Source organism: Drosophila tropicalis, unplaced genomic scaffold, assembly GCF_018151085.1.
Source record: "Drosophila tropicalis isolate 14030-0801.00 unplaced genomic scaffold, ASM1815108v1 contig_1002, whole genome shotgun sequence".
Lineage (NCBI taxonomy): Eukaryota > Metazoa > Arthropoda > Insecta > Diptera > Drosophilidae > Drosophila > Drosophila tropicalis.
The window spans coordinates 1,806,825-1,822,067 of NW_027172360.1; the positions used below are offsets into that span (position 1 = coordinate 1,806,825).

The window sequence follows — 15,243 nt, forward strand, 5'->3', positions numbered from 1 at the left end:
ACCGAAAGCGAGATGCCTACATTGGATAATCAATGCTCGGTCCCCTCTACGTCTGGAGTATAAAGTAAGGAAAACCAGAAAAATTTTTATGACAATAAGTCAGCAGATTTTAAAATAGAAATAGGAGATAAGGTTTTCTTAAAAAAACGAAGCTGGTCATAAGCTTGACTCAGCCTATATAGGACCCTTCGAAGTGGTAGAAATATCTAAAAACAACAACATAAATGGTACATGGTACATGGGGATAGGTTAAAAATTTACAAAAATAATTAAAAAAAAAAAAAAAACGAATGAAACATAAAATTTTTTTTTATGGATTCAACTATTATTACTACTTCATTATATTAAAAATTTATTAAATTTTTTTATACCCTTGCAGAGGGTATTATAAAATTGATCAGATGTTTGTAACGCACAGAAGGAGACGTTTCCGACCCCATAAAGTATATATATTCTTGATCAGCGTGAGAAGCTGAGTTGATATAGCCATGTCCGTCTGTCTGTCCGTCTGTGCGTACGCGTTTTACTCAGCCGTCTTAAGAGCTATCGGGCTGAAATTTTTTTCGGGGGTTTTTATTACCCGGCAAAAATAAGGTATGAAAACCATCAGGATCGGACCACTATATCATATAGCTCTAGAAGAACTAAAAGAAACATTTTCATAAAAATCGAGTATGCTATGAAATTTACATATGTGATAATATGAGAGTAAAATTGTTTTGTTTGTATATTGATGAATTGAGTTGCAGAAAACAAATTTTGAAAATGTAAATTATTATTACCAAGGACTGCAAGGGTATACAAACTTCGGCATAGCCGATGTTAGCTTCTTTGATTTTTTAAATAAAATTTGTCTGGCCAGTCACAAATAAAACAATTTTTCTAACAAACATAAATACATTACTATTAATCAATCATTTATTATCATTATTAGTAATTAATAAATAACTCCATAATATTACGTTATTTTCTAAAAAGGGGAGGTGTAATATATCCATACCAAAAATCATTCAACACAAAGAGCTCAACTTGTAACACTTTGTTGCAAGTATAAACAATCAAATATGTACGCAATAAAACATATGTAAGTGTGCACTTGAATATGTTTATGTGTAATATATACACATAAACATACTCACATAAATATACAGCTGAACATGTTCATATATGTATGTACATTTATATATGCACATACATATATAGGTACACATGAGCAGCAATGCCCAGGCGTAACATGAGCTAGTGATGCAAGCGCCCTAAATAATATGTATGTATGTATGTACTGACACTCTCCCTCTCTTTTGTAGCTGTCGCCTAAGTCGCAGCATAGGAATATATATGTAACAATAGGTAAAGCCAAAGAATATTTTTGAAATAAAAATCAATCTGAACAAGACCACTAAACAGAACTGAAAAAAATATTTTTCTTTGTTTGCAAGAATAAATGAAAAACCCCCTTTGCGTACTACGCACATGTCTTCACTTGGTACGGTTCTTACTCTCATTTCGCATAGCGAATACAAAGCGTAAGCAAAGAAGAGAGCTTGGGAAAGATCCGTTAGGATTCGTTCGCATGCATTGCGTTCGCTTAGAAACAGTATTTTTGGTACAGGCTTTTTCATTTAATTTGATACTTTGATTGCGAAAAGACGTGAATATTAATATTCACATAAATATATATATAAATTAAGATATTGGGTCCGTCCACTGGTTCCTGTTAGGGGTTGTCGTTGGTGTGATCCAGCTTATGGGTTGATTTACAGTGGCTCACAGCTTATTTCAACCAGCACCCTGAAAAAAAGTTTGTGTTCCTATAAAATCTAAACTATAAGCGATATCAAAAAAATTTAAATGCAAGTAGTTAATATAATGTTTCAAAATATAAAATATGACTTAATTTATTCTTTAAATGTATTCATAACATTTTCAGAACTTAAAAACTAAACAAGGGTATAAAAATAAACCAAAAAGAATGCCGCAGCTTGTTTCAACCAGCTAGTAAATTACACTATTTAAGCTAATATTTGAAAAAATTTTTAAATATTAATACTTGGTGTGACCACCTTTTTGAGCCTTTTTGGCATCGATTCGACCAACTTTTGGGTCACTTGTGCCGTTATCTTCTGCCATTCCTCGGTTAATGCCATTTTAAGGTCCGATTTATTTGAAATTTTCTTTTTTCGAATATTTGTATCCAAAATGGCCCATAAATTTTCAATGACATTCATGTCTGGTGACTAGGCTGGTGGATGGACAACATGAGGACACTTCCAGATGAGCCACGTCTGCACAATCCCCGCCTTATGCTTCGGGTCATTATCTTGGTAGAACCTAAAGACGTCCGCAATACCAAGTTTTTCTGCGCTTTGAAGCAAGATCACTTTATGCTGCCACTTTTATATTTTTATTATTATTTTTATATTTGTTTGGTTTCAAATTTATATATTATAATTTGTCTATATTTTTTCCGAACAGTCACTTACATGTTGGTAGGGTGTGGATTCTTAGAGGGTAATCCAATTCCGGTTGGGCGCCAGTTAAGATGTTGAATATGTCCACTGGTTCCTGTTAGGGGTTGCCGTTGGTGGGATCCAGCTTATGGATTGATTTATGTAGATTAGGATGAGATACGATTAGGTATCTGAATCACCGTCCTTGTGGATCAGCAATATATTAGAGATAATAAATCGTGTTACGGCCAAGTGCCGGAGTTATGCTTCTTTATTATTAAAGGGTTATACAAAAACTGAATATGTTGAAGAAAATAAAAGAGAACTAAACCTAAGTACATAAATGGGAATATGAATCTAAAGCTAAATGCATAAGAAGTAAATATGTAAGGCGTATGGTCATGCTATGGGCTCTTGGTCAGACGCTGTGTCAGCGTATTTATGTTTATATGGAATTGTTCTAAGACTTAGTGCAAAGGCAGTTCTTTAGATTGTTTGTTAACTTATACATATACATATGTATATAAAGTGAAACGCGTGCATATTACATCATCATTAAAAAGTACAGTGACTGCACAAGGCAGTAATATATTTGGCAAAGTGAATAAAAATGAAGTAAGTAAGTCGTCTCGCCGACTTAGGTATACCCTACACCAGTAAAGCAAACATTTTGATTTTATTAAACAAATGCAGTTTTACATGCTTTTTACAAGCATATATTAGTATCTCGCTCACTCAAGCATACGAACACCCTAGCGCCCCAACCAGCCAACGGCCAACTCCGGCCTTATGGAAAAACGGTTGTATGCATGTAGGAAATGAAGTGTCAGGCGGGCATAATCATGGAAATCGTGCAGTACCTAGTGAGCGAGACAGAACGACACGCAGCGGCCGTACCTATCTGGTCGTCTCACTAATTGAAAAATAAAGCAGAAGCGTTGATTTAAAAAGCACTAGCAATCGAACTCTCGCCTCGATCACATCGCACACAAAGAATCATTTCTTATCACAAAGAAACATTGTTAATAAATAAGACTAAATAACGAAATCACATCCTTAAATAATATCGAAATTAATAATAGGGATAAATTAAGATCCCACAAACTGGAGACTCAACCGGGATAAACTCCGATCCCACAAACTGGGGGCTCAACCGAGATTTCTGGCCCAAGACAATTAGTGAAATTTGTGTGTGTGTGAAGTTCGCAAGTGAACAGAAAATTGTTAAAATTGCATGCATTAACGTGTAATACATATACAAAATCAAGGTTGTTGGCGAACGAATTTCACAAAAAGCAACCACTTCAAGTTCAAAAAGTAGTGAAAGTTGGTGTGACTGTACGAGGTGGACGATGAGCGGTCGGACGTCGCAAGTAGAGCGTTACTAAGAATTTTGGCGCCGTTTAGGCAAAGAGTCGGCGACTGAAGTTGAGAGGAGCTCGAGAGGAAAAGAAAAAGCAGGCAGAGGACACGAAGTTGATGATAATTACAGTTCACTGTGGAAACAGACAGATCGAGAGAGCAGACAGCAGACACGAAGTTGATGAAACCAGTGTTTACTGTGCAGACAGACGGAGAGAGCAGACAGCGGACACGAAGTTGATGATAATTAGCGTTCACTGTGGAAGCAGGCAGACAGAGAGACAGAGTAAAGATAAAGATACCACCAAAGTAGAAAGAACCAATGTTGTAGAGAATAAATTAGTAAAAGCATCAGGTAAATTTACTGATTCGGGTTTAGAGTTGAAAGAAGTAACTAATAAAACCATTAAGTTCAACGGTCTAACTGATACAGGAGCAAATTTGAGTCTCCCACGTAAAAGCGTGTTTGTCAAACTTGGAATTAAGTCATTAACAGGATATTCGAAGACCCTTACAGGCATTGGTGAAAGTCATGTGATGACCTTTGGTAGTTTTACCATAAGTGTCAAGATAAAGGACATTGAGATGAAAGACGAGTTTCATATCGTTCCTGATGAGGACATCGCATATGAGACAGTTTTGGGTAGAACCATATTAGACCACGTTGATTTGGTTGTGACAAATGAAAGCACAAAGCTCGTGAGCATCAAGCAAAAAGAATCATTGTATAAGGCGAATGGATCTTGTGCTGAGTTGTTTAATGAAATTGAAAGCATGTGTATCTTAAGTGCAGAACAGAACAAAGTGGAAATCAAGAGTGACTTGTCACACCCCAGTGCAGAAATCGCTAGTGAAGTCAGGCAGTTGATTGAAAGTTACAAACCTATTAGAAATACAAGCACTCCTATTGAGATGAACATTGCACTAACGGATGAGTTGCCAGTTTATCAACATCCAAAGCGTCTAGCAGAGTTTGAACAGAAGATTGTTGAAGCACAGTTGTCAGATGAATGGACTAAATTGGTCAGAAACTTAGTACACGAGAAGGGATATGAAGATTTCGACATCGAGAACGAAATGTAAAAATGAATATTTGATGCAAATAAGAAAGCTGATAACCGATTCGTTAATAAAAGTATTAGAATGTGGTCGAGATGAGATTAGAGCGGAGGCTCGAAAGAATATTAATGAAACGACTTTCATATACCATTTCCGGGAGTGATGGCAAAATTAATTATATGATACACAGTAATCGATTATTTTGTTTCAATTTGCGATTATATTTAATCGATTAGGGACATTCGATTAATTGAATCAATAATTGATTATTTGATCAGATAATCGCGTGGGTGAGTGAATTTCAGCGCGAAGTAAACTTTACAGCACAATATTTTAATTGCGAATTGGAATTGAAAATAATGGCACCGACGCAGAGTAAAGTGTGGAAATATTATAACAAAATAAATAGTAAAGAAGTGAAATGAAAGAGTTTGCATCCCTTAAGGTTAAAAATTCAGCCTTTATTGATAACAAACATAAATATTTTAAGTGGATTATTTTTAGACACCGATCACACGTTTTGATGATACACGTATTGAAGATACTGAAGATGAAGAGGAGATGGTTGCAGCAACGGCAACAGCGCATTATCCAAAGCCTGTGCAAAAGCAAATAATAACCAAAAAAAATAGAAAGAAACAAAAAGATCCTTCAAGCTATTGGTTTTGCGCTCTATTGGTCGTAGACGTAAACCTACTACGTTACGAGTTCCAAGCTAGACGTATCTCGCCAATGCCAGTATTAGCCAATCCTACTAATAGAGGTCGCTGTGGCAGAATCATAACATAACATAGCATAACATTCAAACGTTACACAAAAATAGAATGAGAAGAGAATACCATCTACGTCCTAAGCAGTGTTTAAGTGTTCGCTATTGTAGTCTTGCTACAAGACGAATTCCAAGCTAAATTTTCCTCAATAAGTAGAGAGCAAAACGAAAAAAAAAGAAAGTAATAAAGAAAGGCAATGACACATTCGGTCTTTTCTGTCGAAGGCTCAATATGGTCTGATGTTATTCGACCCCCTTTACATTAAAATTTAAATTCAACCTCTCGTCCATGGGACCAATTCTTGCCCTAAAGAGTAAGACCTTTTTTCTGTTAGCCTCACCATTCTAGGACCTTTCGTTACGGGCCCACGTGGGCGCCAAATATGTAATAACACCTGACATAGCACGACAAAATCTCAAATAAAAATTGGGACATCCCGCCTTATATATGTATTAGCTAAAGAGAACTACACATATATATCAATAAAATAAATTAGCAGTCTAACACTCCTGGTTTGCACTGTCGACATCGGTCAGCAAAACACAAAGGTTAGTGACACTGCGATCCTTTTGCTCAATAAGATGAAGGCAGAACGGATAAACCTACTCCCGCGGTTCCACCAGGACTATACCTCGATTTCCAACTAGAGTTACCCGATCCACTTGAATTATATTGAGAACGCGTGTGATAGACTTTAGAGAAGGTGTTTAGTATGCATATGACTGCTCAATGGGATTCATAAACGACTAGCAAAAACAGCCTGTGGGGTGGTTCTTTGTGAACGTCATAGCTAGTATTTTCATAGCGTATTTTATCTATGTCGGCTACTCATATTAACCGAATCCCTTGACTGGGTTTTTATTAGAAAAGAATAAAAAAGAGTTTCGGACAGCACTTCTTGCAGGCGCTATAGATGATAATTGCGCTCCGCGTCTGTACCCACCCTACCATGAGCTTGCCAGTGAAAGTTATCGCAGACTCCCAATACGAAAGCTAGGACTTCTCCTTCTACATCAGGGAACTAAAGAAATTAATAATTCATAATGAACTTAAAATTTATTCAAACATTTCATAATAATTAGCATCAGCGTACTAGAGATTAGATCAGTTTGATCTACAAAAATTCTTCATTTTCAAAACAGTTTAGCTAAATAGCTGAATCTCAGTACAAATCCGATTGTAAAGGTTGCATTTGTTGCATTTTGGCTCTTATTACTAATGATTACTCTAATACGTAATATAATAAAAAAAATCAAATTAAAAGAAAAAAAATTTATACATCTAGGTGGCGTGATTACGCGAATATCCTTACAAATTCGTTTCTATATAAATATTTTTATCGATATATGTCCATTGACAATGTATCAAATGCTAATGCTCACCGTAATAAATTCATTTCATCAGATAAATTTATAAATGTATACAGAAAATTGGTTTAAGATACACTTACCGCTTGTTAATTTTTCCCACGCAGAAAGATCTTTTGTTGTGTTGTTGTCGCTGTTGAAAATAGGAAGGATTACAAATTCCAAATAGAGCTAAAGCATTGAGTTACATTGTGAATTTACATGCATACTCGAATTCTGAAAAATGAAAATTATTAACTAACGAAAATATACACTGCCATTGAATTCAATTTCCTTTAACATTGAAGCATTTAGCCAACAAAAAAAAAAAAAAAAAAGAAATTCAATGTAAACTTAACTTAAAATTGATTCTAAACTACTGGGGAGCCTTATGTTGACTCATTTCATTTAATCCTGATTATTTCGTCCGTTCCGAAGACGAATAAAAAATAAGGTGTTGATTAAGGTTAGGTTTTGTTTGTAGAAAGGTTAGATTTTAATACATCCTTCTATTTTATAATACTACACGCTTTAGGTTAGGTTAAGATTTAGGTTAGGTTAGGTTTTGTACATCCTTCTAGGCTTATAATCCTCCACGTGTTCGGTTTGTAAGGTCTAGATTACATGGGAGGCAGGATAAGCGAAAAGTGCGATGTTGACAATTATATATGATTCAACATTCGAAATTTTCACTTTGCTTCGCTAACGCCATATCTATAATAACACTGTATAAGACACAAAACAATTTTGGGAATTTATCTTTTATTTACCCTTACTACCATCCAAGGCAAAAGTTAAATATATTTAACTCTCGGATTTTCACAATCGATCGTCGGTTCAAGCCTTTGACTGCCGCAAACAGTTCACTCACAAAAATTTTGAGACTGCTGGGGGCAAGTCTGCCGAAGACAGGTGTCTCAAAAAAAATGTCAAGTAAGGCGAATCTTTTACAAAAATTGCCAATACTTGATGGAAACTATTTCCGATGCTGTTGAAAAGAAAATGCATAAGTTAAATATACAGTAATTCGAGAATTATTGCAATGAAATTAACTTACATCAATCTCTCGAACACATACACACGCATAAATTTGTTTTTCGCACACGCGTAGGGGTTCTGATGCACTCCCCTATTGGGTTATTTAAAATTTTAGACAAATACGTCCGATCAGTTGGAATTCACGTGGAGAAAAGAAAGAACACTTTTCCAAAAACCACGCTGTCCAATAAGACTCTTTTGCCTTATTTTTCTTATTGTTTTATCCAAATTCCATTTATAGAAAATAATGTAAAGCAAAGCAAGCAATAAACCGATCAGATGTGTGGCGTTGCCACTTAGTTCACTCCTTTTTCAGCTGGTTACCTAAATTTCGATTCTCACCACTTTAGTAAATATCGATAACAACACCAAAAATACTAAATAATCGAAATCAGTTGAATTTTAAAATAACTAAAATTCCTGTACATTACAACTTGGTCCGCAAATTTTTCCGTCATTAAAAAAATTCGTGCTCAGCAACCACACGATCATATTGACACATCAAATTGGACCATACCTACTTATATCAATCTAGCCGATCCGTATTTCAACGAGCCTCACTAGATACACATTTCAATAAACACGAGTGGGCTGTTGCAGCAATCTTTAATGGTCAGCAATGCTTAGGCTAAAACATGCCATATTTAATCAACACAGAATATGGATAGATAGTTGGTGGAAATTTGGAAACTACACACGAAAAGCCTCAACAGCAATGTTTATTGCTATACGTCAACCCATCACTTGATCTTCTAGTTAAAAGATTTTGGGAAATTGAAGAGTGTGAGTTTGTTGGTAACCGGCAAAACAAAAAATAACAAGAATGCGAAACCCATTTTTGTAAAAATGCAAGTGCAAAATCTGATGGAAGAATCCAAGTTCGACTTCCATTTAAAAAACCCCCAGAAAAATTAGGAATGTCTTAAGTCAACGCAGTACGGCGTTTCAAATCATTAGGAAATAAAGGAAACAACTAAAACAATCCCATGTGGATTTCATCGACGAGTATATGTATAATACTTGTCCACATGTCTCTCAAACCTGTTGCAAACCAGAACAAACCGAATTATTACATACCACTTCATTGCGTGTTGCGTCCGCACAGCGTTACTAGGAAACTTAGTGTTTGATGCTTCGGCTAAAACATCATCGGGAAAATCATTAAACGAGCTTCTAATAATTGGCCCCACAATTCAAACAGGACATAATACTACCATTTCTATCATTCCGTCTGAACAGGTATGCACTTACAGTTACATAGCATTGTATGGCGACCAACAATATCAGAAGAAATAAAAACTTATGAGCTTACCACTGTAACATATGGCATGTCAGCTGCACCCTTCTTAGATAACAGAGGTGTTCATCATATTGCCGATTTGTACTCACATGATCATCCTATAGGAGCTAAAACATTACGCAACGACTTATATGTGGATGACTTGCTAACCAGAGCTAATAGCGTAACCGAGCTTCAACACATTAAAAATGATACAGTAGACATCTTAGCACAGGCTGGATTGCATCTTACAAAATTTAGTAGCAACTGCAAGGAAATTACGAAAACTTCAGAGGACGAAGTATTTATCGCCATGGAAGATCAAGACACTACCAAAACTCTGGGAATGACGTGGATGCCCAGCAGTGACATCTTTACATTTCGATACATTTGTGACCACCAAGAACCATTTACCAAACGATCAATACTTTCAGTAGTAGCAAGAATGTTTGACTTGCTGGGATTCATAAGTCCGATCATAGTTCGGTGCAAAATTCTTATGCAAGACTTGACACTCAAGGGCCTAGATTGGGATGAGACTGTCGATGGTCAAATTAAGGAAAGATAGAAAGAACTATTGCAGGACCTTAAAGACTTACCAAATCTACAAATCCCACCATACGAGAACACATCATAGACGTATCGATGCGAAATACAGAGATTTCCTGACGCAGAACACGGATTCTCGCAGATTCTCGGGGTTGCCGGACTTCAGGCTTCACTCTGTTCACGCTGCGATACATGTACGAAACAATCAGAAGATATGTATCTCAGACGAAAAGACCAAAGCTGTTAAAAACTTCCTATGCCGTAGACGTAGTCGTACAACGCTCAGTACGAACAAGTGGCCCATATGACATCAGGCCCGGGCCTGTTACGAATGACCCTAAGTAAAGTTAATGTTACAACCTCTACCCACTCCGACCTAAGGGCAAAGGCGTATTACATATATAAACATAAATTAAAGGGTAAATACTTGGTAAAATCTGCTAAAGCTAGATGGTAAATGTTTTGGTGAACAGTACCTCATTCGACGGGGAATTTAATTCACTATCTTTTATAGTTGAAGTGTAGTTATACTTTAAAGTGAATTAGTTGCTTAAAATGATACCAAGCAGGCCAAAAAAATGTCAACGCCAATACTGATCTGTTAAGAATCGTCGGCAAATGATTGATAGGGTTTAATTTTTCGAAATTGTCAGGAAAGACACGATTTTTAAGCAATTGCTATTAAGTTTCGGAAAGTTCTGCTTCCTTTTAGCACTTTTGGTGACGGCAATGAGGATGAGTATGGGATGTATTCATTCGGGAGGTATACCTACATATTTCTGGGGGTGAATTCGGGAAGCGAAAATGTGCGGCAGCTCCGTTTGAGGTAATAAGAACCGTTACATAAAACCAAACACTACCATTATGTCGGATTGTTGGATTGCGAAGGGAATGCATCAAAGCGTAACTTTGATACCCAGATGCACGTACCGAGAACTTAGGTATATAGCGAAGTTCTGGTTACACCATATATAACGTGGAACTGCGCTATATACTCATTAAAATGGTCGAGAAGGTGGCCGTAAGTTTGTATAACCGACGGTGCGTCTCACCACATTCTTTCGATGTATGTATTTACCAAATGTATCTTTTTTATCGGAATATAGCTAAATAAAGACAATGTTGGAAAGCACGCCCAATGGCGTTACCAATTTAAAAAAAAAAAACATGTCGCCAAATTTAAATTATTGCGGGAAAATGAAATAGATTGTTGATGAAAAAAGTTATTAGTATTTACAAAATGGATAATAAAAAAAAAATAATTTATACTGTTTATAAATTATTTCAAGATAAAGAGATGGATATATAAAGGAGGATTACAAAACGCATTCTCTCTCTCCGCCTCTCATTCATTATATGATTTATGGCGTATGTCTAAGTCTCAAATTTGACTTCCCCATGACAGCTTTTAAACCATATGTTTATATAGGTGTAGAATAACTTAAAAAGTCCCTGCCCTTCGGCTGTGGATAGTGAATAGAGGTCCTGAGTGAAATCAGTGAATACTTGTCTGTAGCCGCTACTAGTGCCAAGGCATATGCATAATGTGAATAACATTATACATAGCATTCCAAAACATTAAGCCGAGTGTCAAGCCCTCTGGAACGCTTGGTCGTACTTTTTGTATTTGTTCTTCTGGCAATATTACTTTCTTAAGTGAATGTGCGGCCACCGCACATGAAATACATATATTCATCGATACTGCTGCTCCAATTAGATACCAGAACATAATATTTTGTTATGAATTTTGGATATTTTTGAATATTTACCGATTAATAGCGATAATATTAACACGATTGTTCTCCAAGTTCAGTGGCATATTTCATGGATTGTCCTGCTGAAATCAGTAAAACATTGGCCCAAAGCCCTCCTAGTCAGTTATTTCTGATTTTAATACCCTTGCAGAGGGTATAATAAAATTGGTCAGATGTTCGTAAAGCACAGAAGGAGACGTTTCCGACCCCATAAAGTATATATATTCTTGATCAGCATGAGAAGCTGAGTCGATATATGTAGCCATGTCCGTTTGTCCGTTCGTCCGTCTGTGCGTATGCGGTTTACTCAGCCATCTTAAGAGCTATCGCGATGAATTTTTTTTTTTTTGCGCTTTTTATTACCCGGGTAAGATAAAGTAGGAAAATTGTCACGATCGGACCACTAACATTTTTATAAAAATTGGATATCCCCATGAAATTTACTACGATGATAGTATTGGATATAAAAACTCAGATTCAAATTTCAATCCGATCGGATAAATAGAACACAAGTTAGAGTCAATATAAATCGGTTCAATCCCTGCCGGCAGCGCTGCTTGCTGCCTACTATTATCATCAAATCAACACACACAGACGCAACGATACTTAAACTTTATGTGTATGCGCGCGTTGCTTTGCTTAGGGAATGAGGGAAGAAGAAAAACAAATTGTAGTATGAAGGGTAAAATGGTTTTGTTTGTATATTAATGAATTGAATTGCAGAAAACAAATGTTGAACATGTAAAATTATGGTAAATGTTTACTATTACTACTCGAGATTTCAGTGTTGAAAAGTGGAAAAATCGGGTAAAGCTAGATTTCAGTGTTGTCAAACGCTATTTTTTATTTGGCGCGTTGTTTGACTGCCCTGGTAGCCAAATATTTTTATCTAAACTCAAAAGTCGAGGAATATTCGGCTGCTCTGGCAGCCTTCTATAAAGTCAAGAAATATTGTAAACTCAACAATATTTTCGTTTGTTGAGAATAGTGCGAACAAAAGATTCAAAAAGCCCGCGTATTCGAGTATCCAAAATTCGGCATTCGGCAACACCATCTCAAAATTGAACAGCTTTTTTTAGCCGGAAAAAGCTACTTTTAGCTATAGTCCCGCTAAAAATATTAATTTTCTTTTGTTAATTACTCAAAAACTACGAAATAAATCGCCAAGGCGCACCTGAGGTCGTGCTCGTGGAATTTTTCTCTTTCGTTTGATACCCAAATTATGTAGTTTAAGCACGTTTTGGGCCCGAATAGTAGTAGTAAACATTTACCCATATTATGTGTACCCACCTTACCCGTCTTTTAAAAACATACTAATTGGGCTATTGCTTTTTTAAGCAACTTATTTGTTTATATGGCTAGTAGCTTAGTGTAAGCTCTTGCATAAAAAGGTTTGGAATGGGTAATATAAAATAAATAAAACAATTGTTTGGGATTGATCGTTGGTAATAAAGTCCCAGCCATTTCCGTCCAAGTCGTGTATTTGTCAAATATGTGTAATTAACCTTTATTAACTCCATCTGTAATGGGCATAAGCACGATTACTCTCACATTGGCGATTTAACTCTTCCTTTTTTTTAATTACTCTTCCGTGGCCATGGGCAGCATCAAGAATCTCCCATGCTAGTTTTTCAGGTAATGAAACTTTACGATCCTTTTCGCGCGAAGCTTCAAGAAGCCACTTCATAGCCAAAAAATATGACTTTTTGTTGGTCAGAGGAATAGGCACATGATATTTGACGCCGCCACGTTTTATGGAGGACAATTGTAACAAAGGTCGGCAATTTTCGACAGCCTGAATTAAAAGGCTTTCGGCATCCGTTCCTCTTTCATTAGCTTCTGGTGTTATATACGAAGCCTCTAGTTGTGTTCGCTTTATCATTTCGAACGTTTGAACCATAAGCTTTCGCGATAGAAATCCTTCTCCATTTTTGGTTATATAATTTATCATTTTCTGTTTAATTTCTCCATTAAAAATTGTATCCGATGAGTTATTAAGGGCTCCCTTGATTGGCATGTGACTAAGTCTTGACAGTTCAACACGCTTAGAACATTGGGCGTCCCTTTGGTATATTGGATTAACATAATGTCGGGGATACATTGACATTAACCGACCGCATCTGAAAGTAGATTTTTAGTATGATTAAGCATCTAAAAGCATAACAGCGTTTATTTAGGCTTTGCCGTTGTACCTCCATGCATTATTTGATACATTTTTTGACCAAGACATTCTGCATTAACACACTTATGCAATAAGTTAAAAGATGCTTAGATATATTGAGACTTCAAGACATCTACGTTTACTTATCTTATACTCGATTCCCAATAGCCAACATCTTCATGGGCGAAGGTTAATGACACCCTATTCCCACTAGAGACCATTCACCAAATATCTTGACGAGTCTAACTAGCACCATCCACCATCTCTTAACAGCTGATTTTACAACTACACAAAGACACAATTATATAAATTAAATATGGGGCTAAAATTTGCCTTACAGTTTATCGTAGTTTTACTCAACGTACAATTATCTCAAGGGGTTTAATGGTGTATTGTCGATATTTAAAATTTTAAAAATGTGTCCCGTTAGGAATACTTCGGGACTTTGCTAATGCAATTTAATGCACTTTCATTCCAGAAAAAGGAAGCGACTAAGAATAAGATAACAAAATATATGTAACAATGCTATATTACAATGACAAATCTTATGGTATTAATAGAAACGACCAATCTGTTCAATAACAGTTTTTAAAAATCGCATAAAATCGAAGTTAAGAGCCGCAAAACTGTATGTCCTACCACTGAATATGTGTTATAAAATTCTTCTCAGTTTTAAAATTAAGTTGAATTTTGTTTCTTTCATGGTTTAGATTATCGATGTGAGTAGCAGATTTTGTCAGTAACTGACAAATTTTCAAACAATCAATTGGATTTGGATGATAAAATGTTTAGTAAAAAATGGGTGGTGGTAAGTGTGAGCTGATTCTGCACCAAATTTTGACACACAGAAGTAATGTTTCTTTTCGCCTTTCTTTCGTAGTTTTCCAAATCCAAAGCTGAAAATATTCTGCTATTCCTTGCTAAAATAAAACAAATGGCAAAGAAAATTTAAAAAAAAATTTTGGCACATACCTTTTTGAAGGTTTCTTGAAGTACTATTGTGAAGTCCTGATTTGGACTGGAAACATAACCCACCAAAGAACAACTATTTTTAACAATGTACATCTTGCACAGCCAAACTGAATAATAGGCAGCGATTACAATAGGTACTTATTTTTCTCATATACCTTTGCCACGTCGGGTTCAAGTCACTTTTGTTCTGTAAAAACAAAATTGTAGTGCATTTTTATTTCATTGCAGCGATATATTTTGTTCAATCATAGGTAATCATAGGTTTTTTAAAACAAGGACTAAACAAAATAGACGAAACATGACAATTTGAAAAAGCTTTAAAATTCATTTTACAAAACTGACAAAACACAACGGCTACATCTTTGTACACAACCGCACTCTGCAATGTGGATCTTAGCACTGATCTGACCCTTGAAAATCTCTATAGACATACTCAATAATAATCAATAATATCAGCATTATTTCTTTTGCGCTTACTTTGTATATGTATTTTCTCTTTCGTT

General features: G+C 35.8%; 1 protein-coding gene and 2 long non-coding RNA genes across 3 annotated transcripts; all 3 read right to left on the bottom strand.

The window, feature by feature from the left end:
* Window positions 1–1,867: 1,867 nt before the first annotated feature.
* Window positions 1,868–5,505, bottom strand: LOC137572488 (uncharacterized). The gene is made up of 2 exons (XR_011031682.1): window positions 2,484–5,505; window positions 1,868–2,393 (listed from the first exon to the last, which is right to left on the bottom strand). It is a non-coding gene; the product is annotated as an uncharacterized lncRNA (long non-coding RNA).
* A 1,954-nt stretch (window positions 5,506–7,459) lies between these two features.
* LOC137573887 (uncharacterized) lies at window positions 7,460–8,187 on the bottom strand. The gene is made up of 3 exons (XR_011031933.1): window positions 8,045–8,187; window positions 7,758–7,975; window positions 7,460–7,701 (listed from the first exon to the last, which is right to left on the bottom strand). It is a non-coding gene; the product is annotated as an uncharacterized lncRNA (long non-coding RNA).
* A 4,737-nt stretch (window positions 8,188–12,924) lies between these two features.
* mRpS7 (mitochondrial ribosomal protein S7) lies at window positions 12,925–13,922 on the bottom strand. Its single transcript, XM_068284206.1, has 2 exons — window positions 13,800–13,922; window positions 12,925–13,727 (listed from the first exon to the last, which is right to left on the bottom strand). Exons 1-2 carry the CDS (start codon window positions 13,835–13,837, stop codon window positions 13,118–13,120), a joined length of 648 nt encoding a protein of 215 aa, XP_068140307.1. The 5' UTR covers window positions 13,838–13,922; the 3' UTR covers window positions 12,925–13,117.
* Window positions 13,923–15,243: the final 1,321 nt, after the last annotated feature.

Bases quoted from the DNA above. Each gene is read 5' to 3' on its own strand.
- mRpS7 (XM_068284206.1), bottom strand. From the start codon at position 13,837: ATGTCTTGGTCAAAAAATGTATCAAATAATGCATGGAG. The intron at 13,728-13,799 runs GTACAACGGCAA...ATCTACTTTCAG, and splicing joins GTATCAAATAATGCATGGAG to ATGCGGTCGGTTAATGTCAA.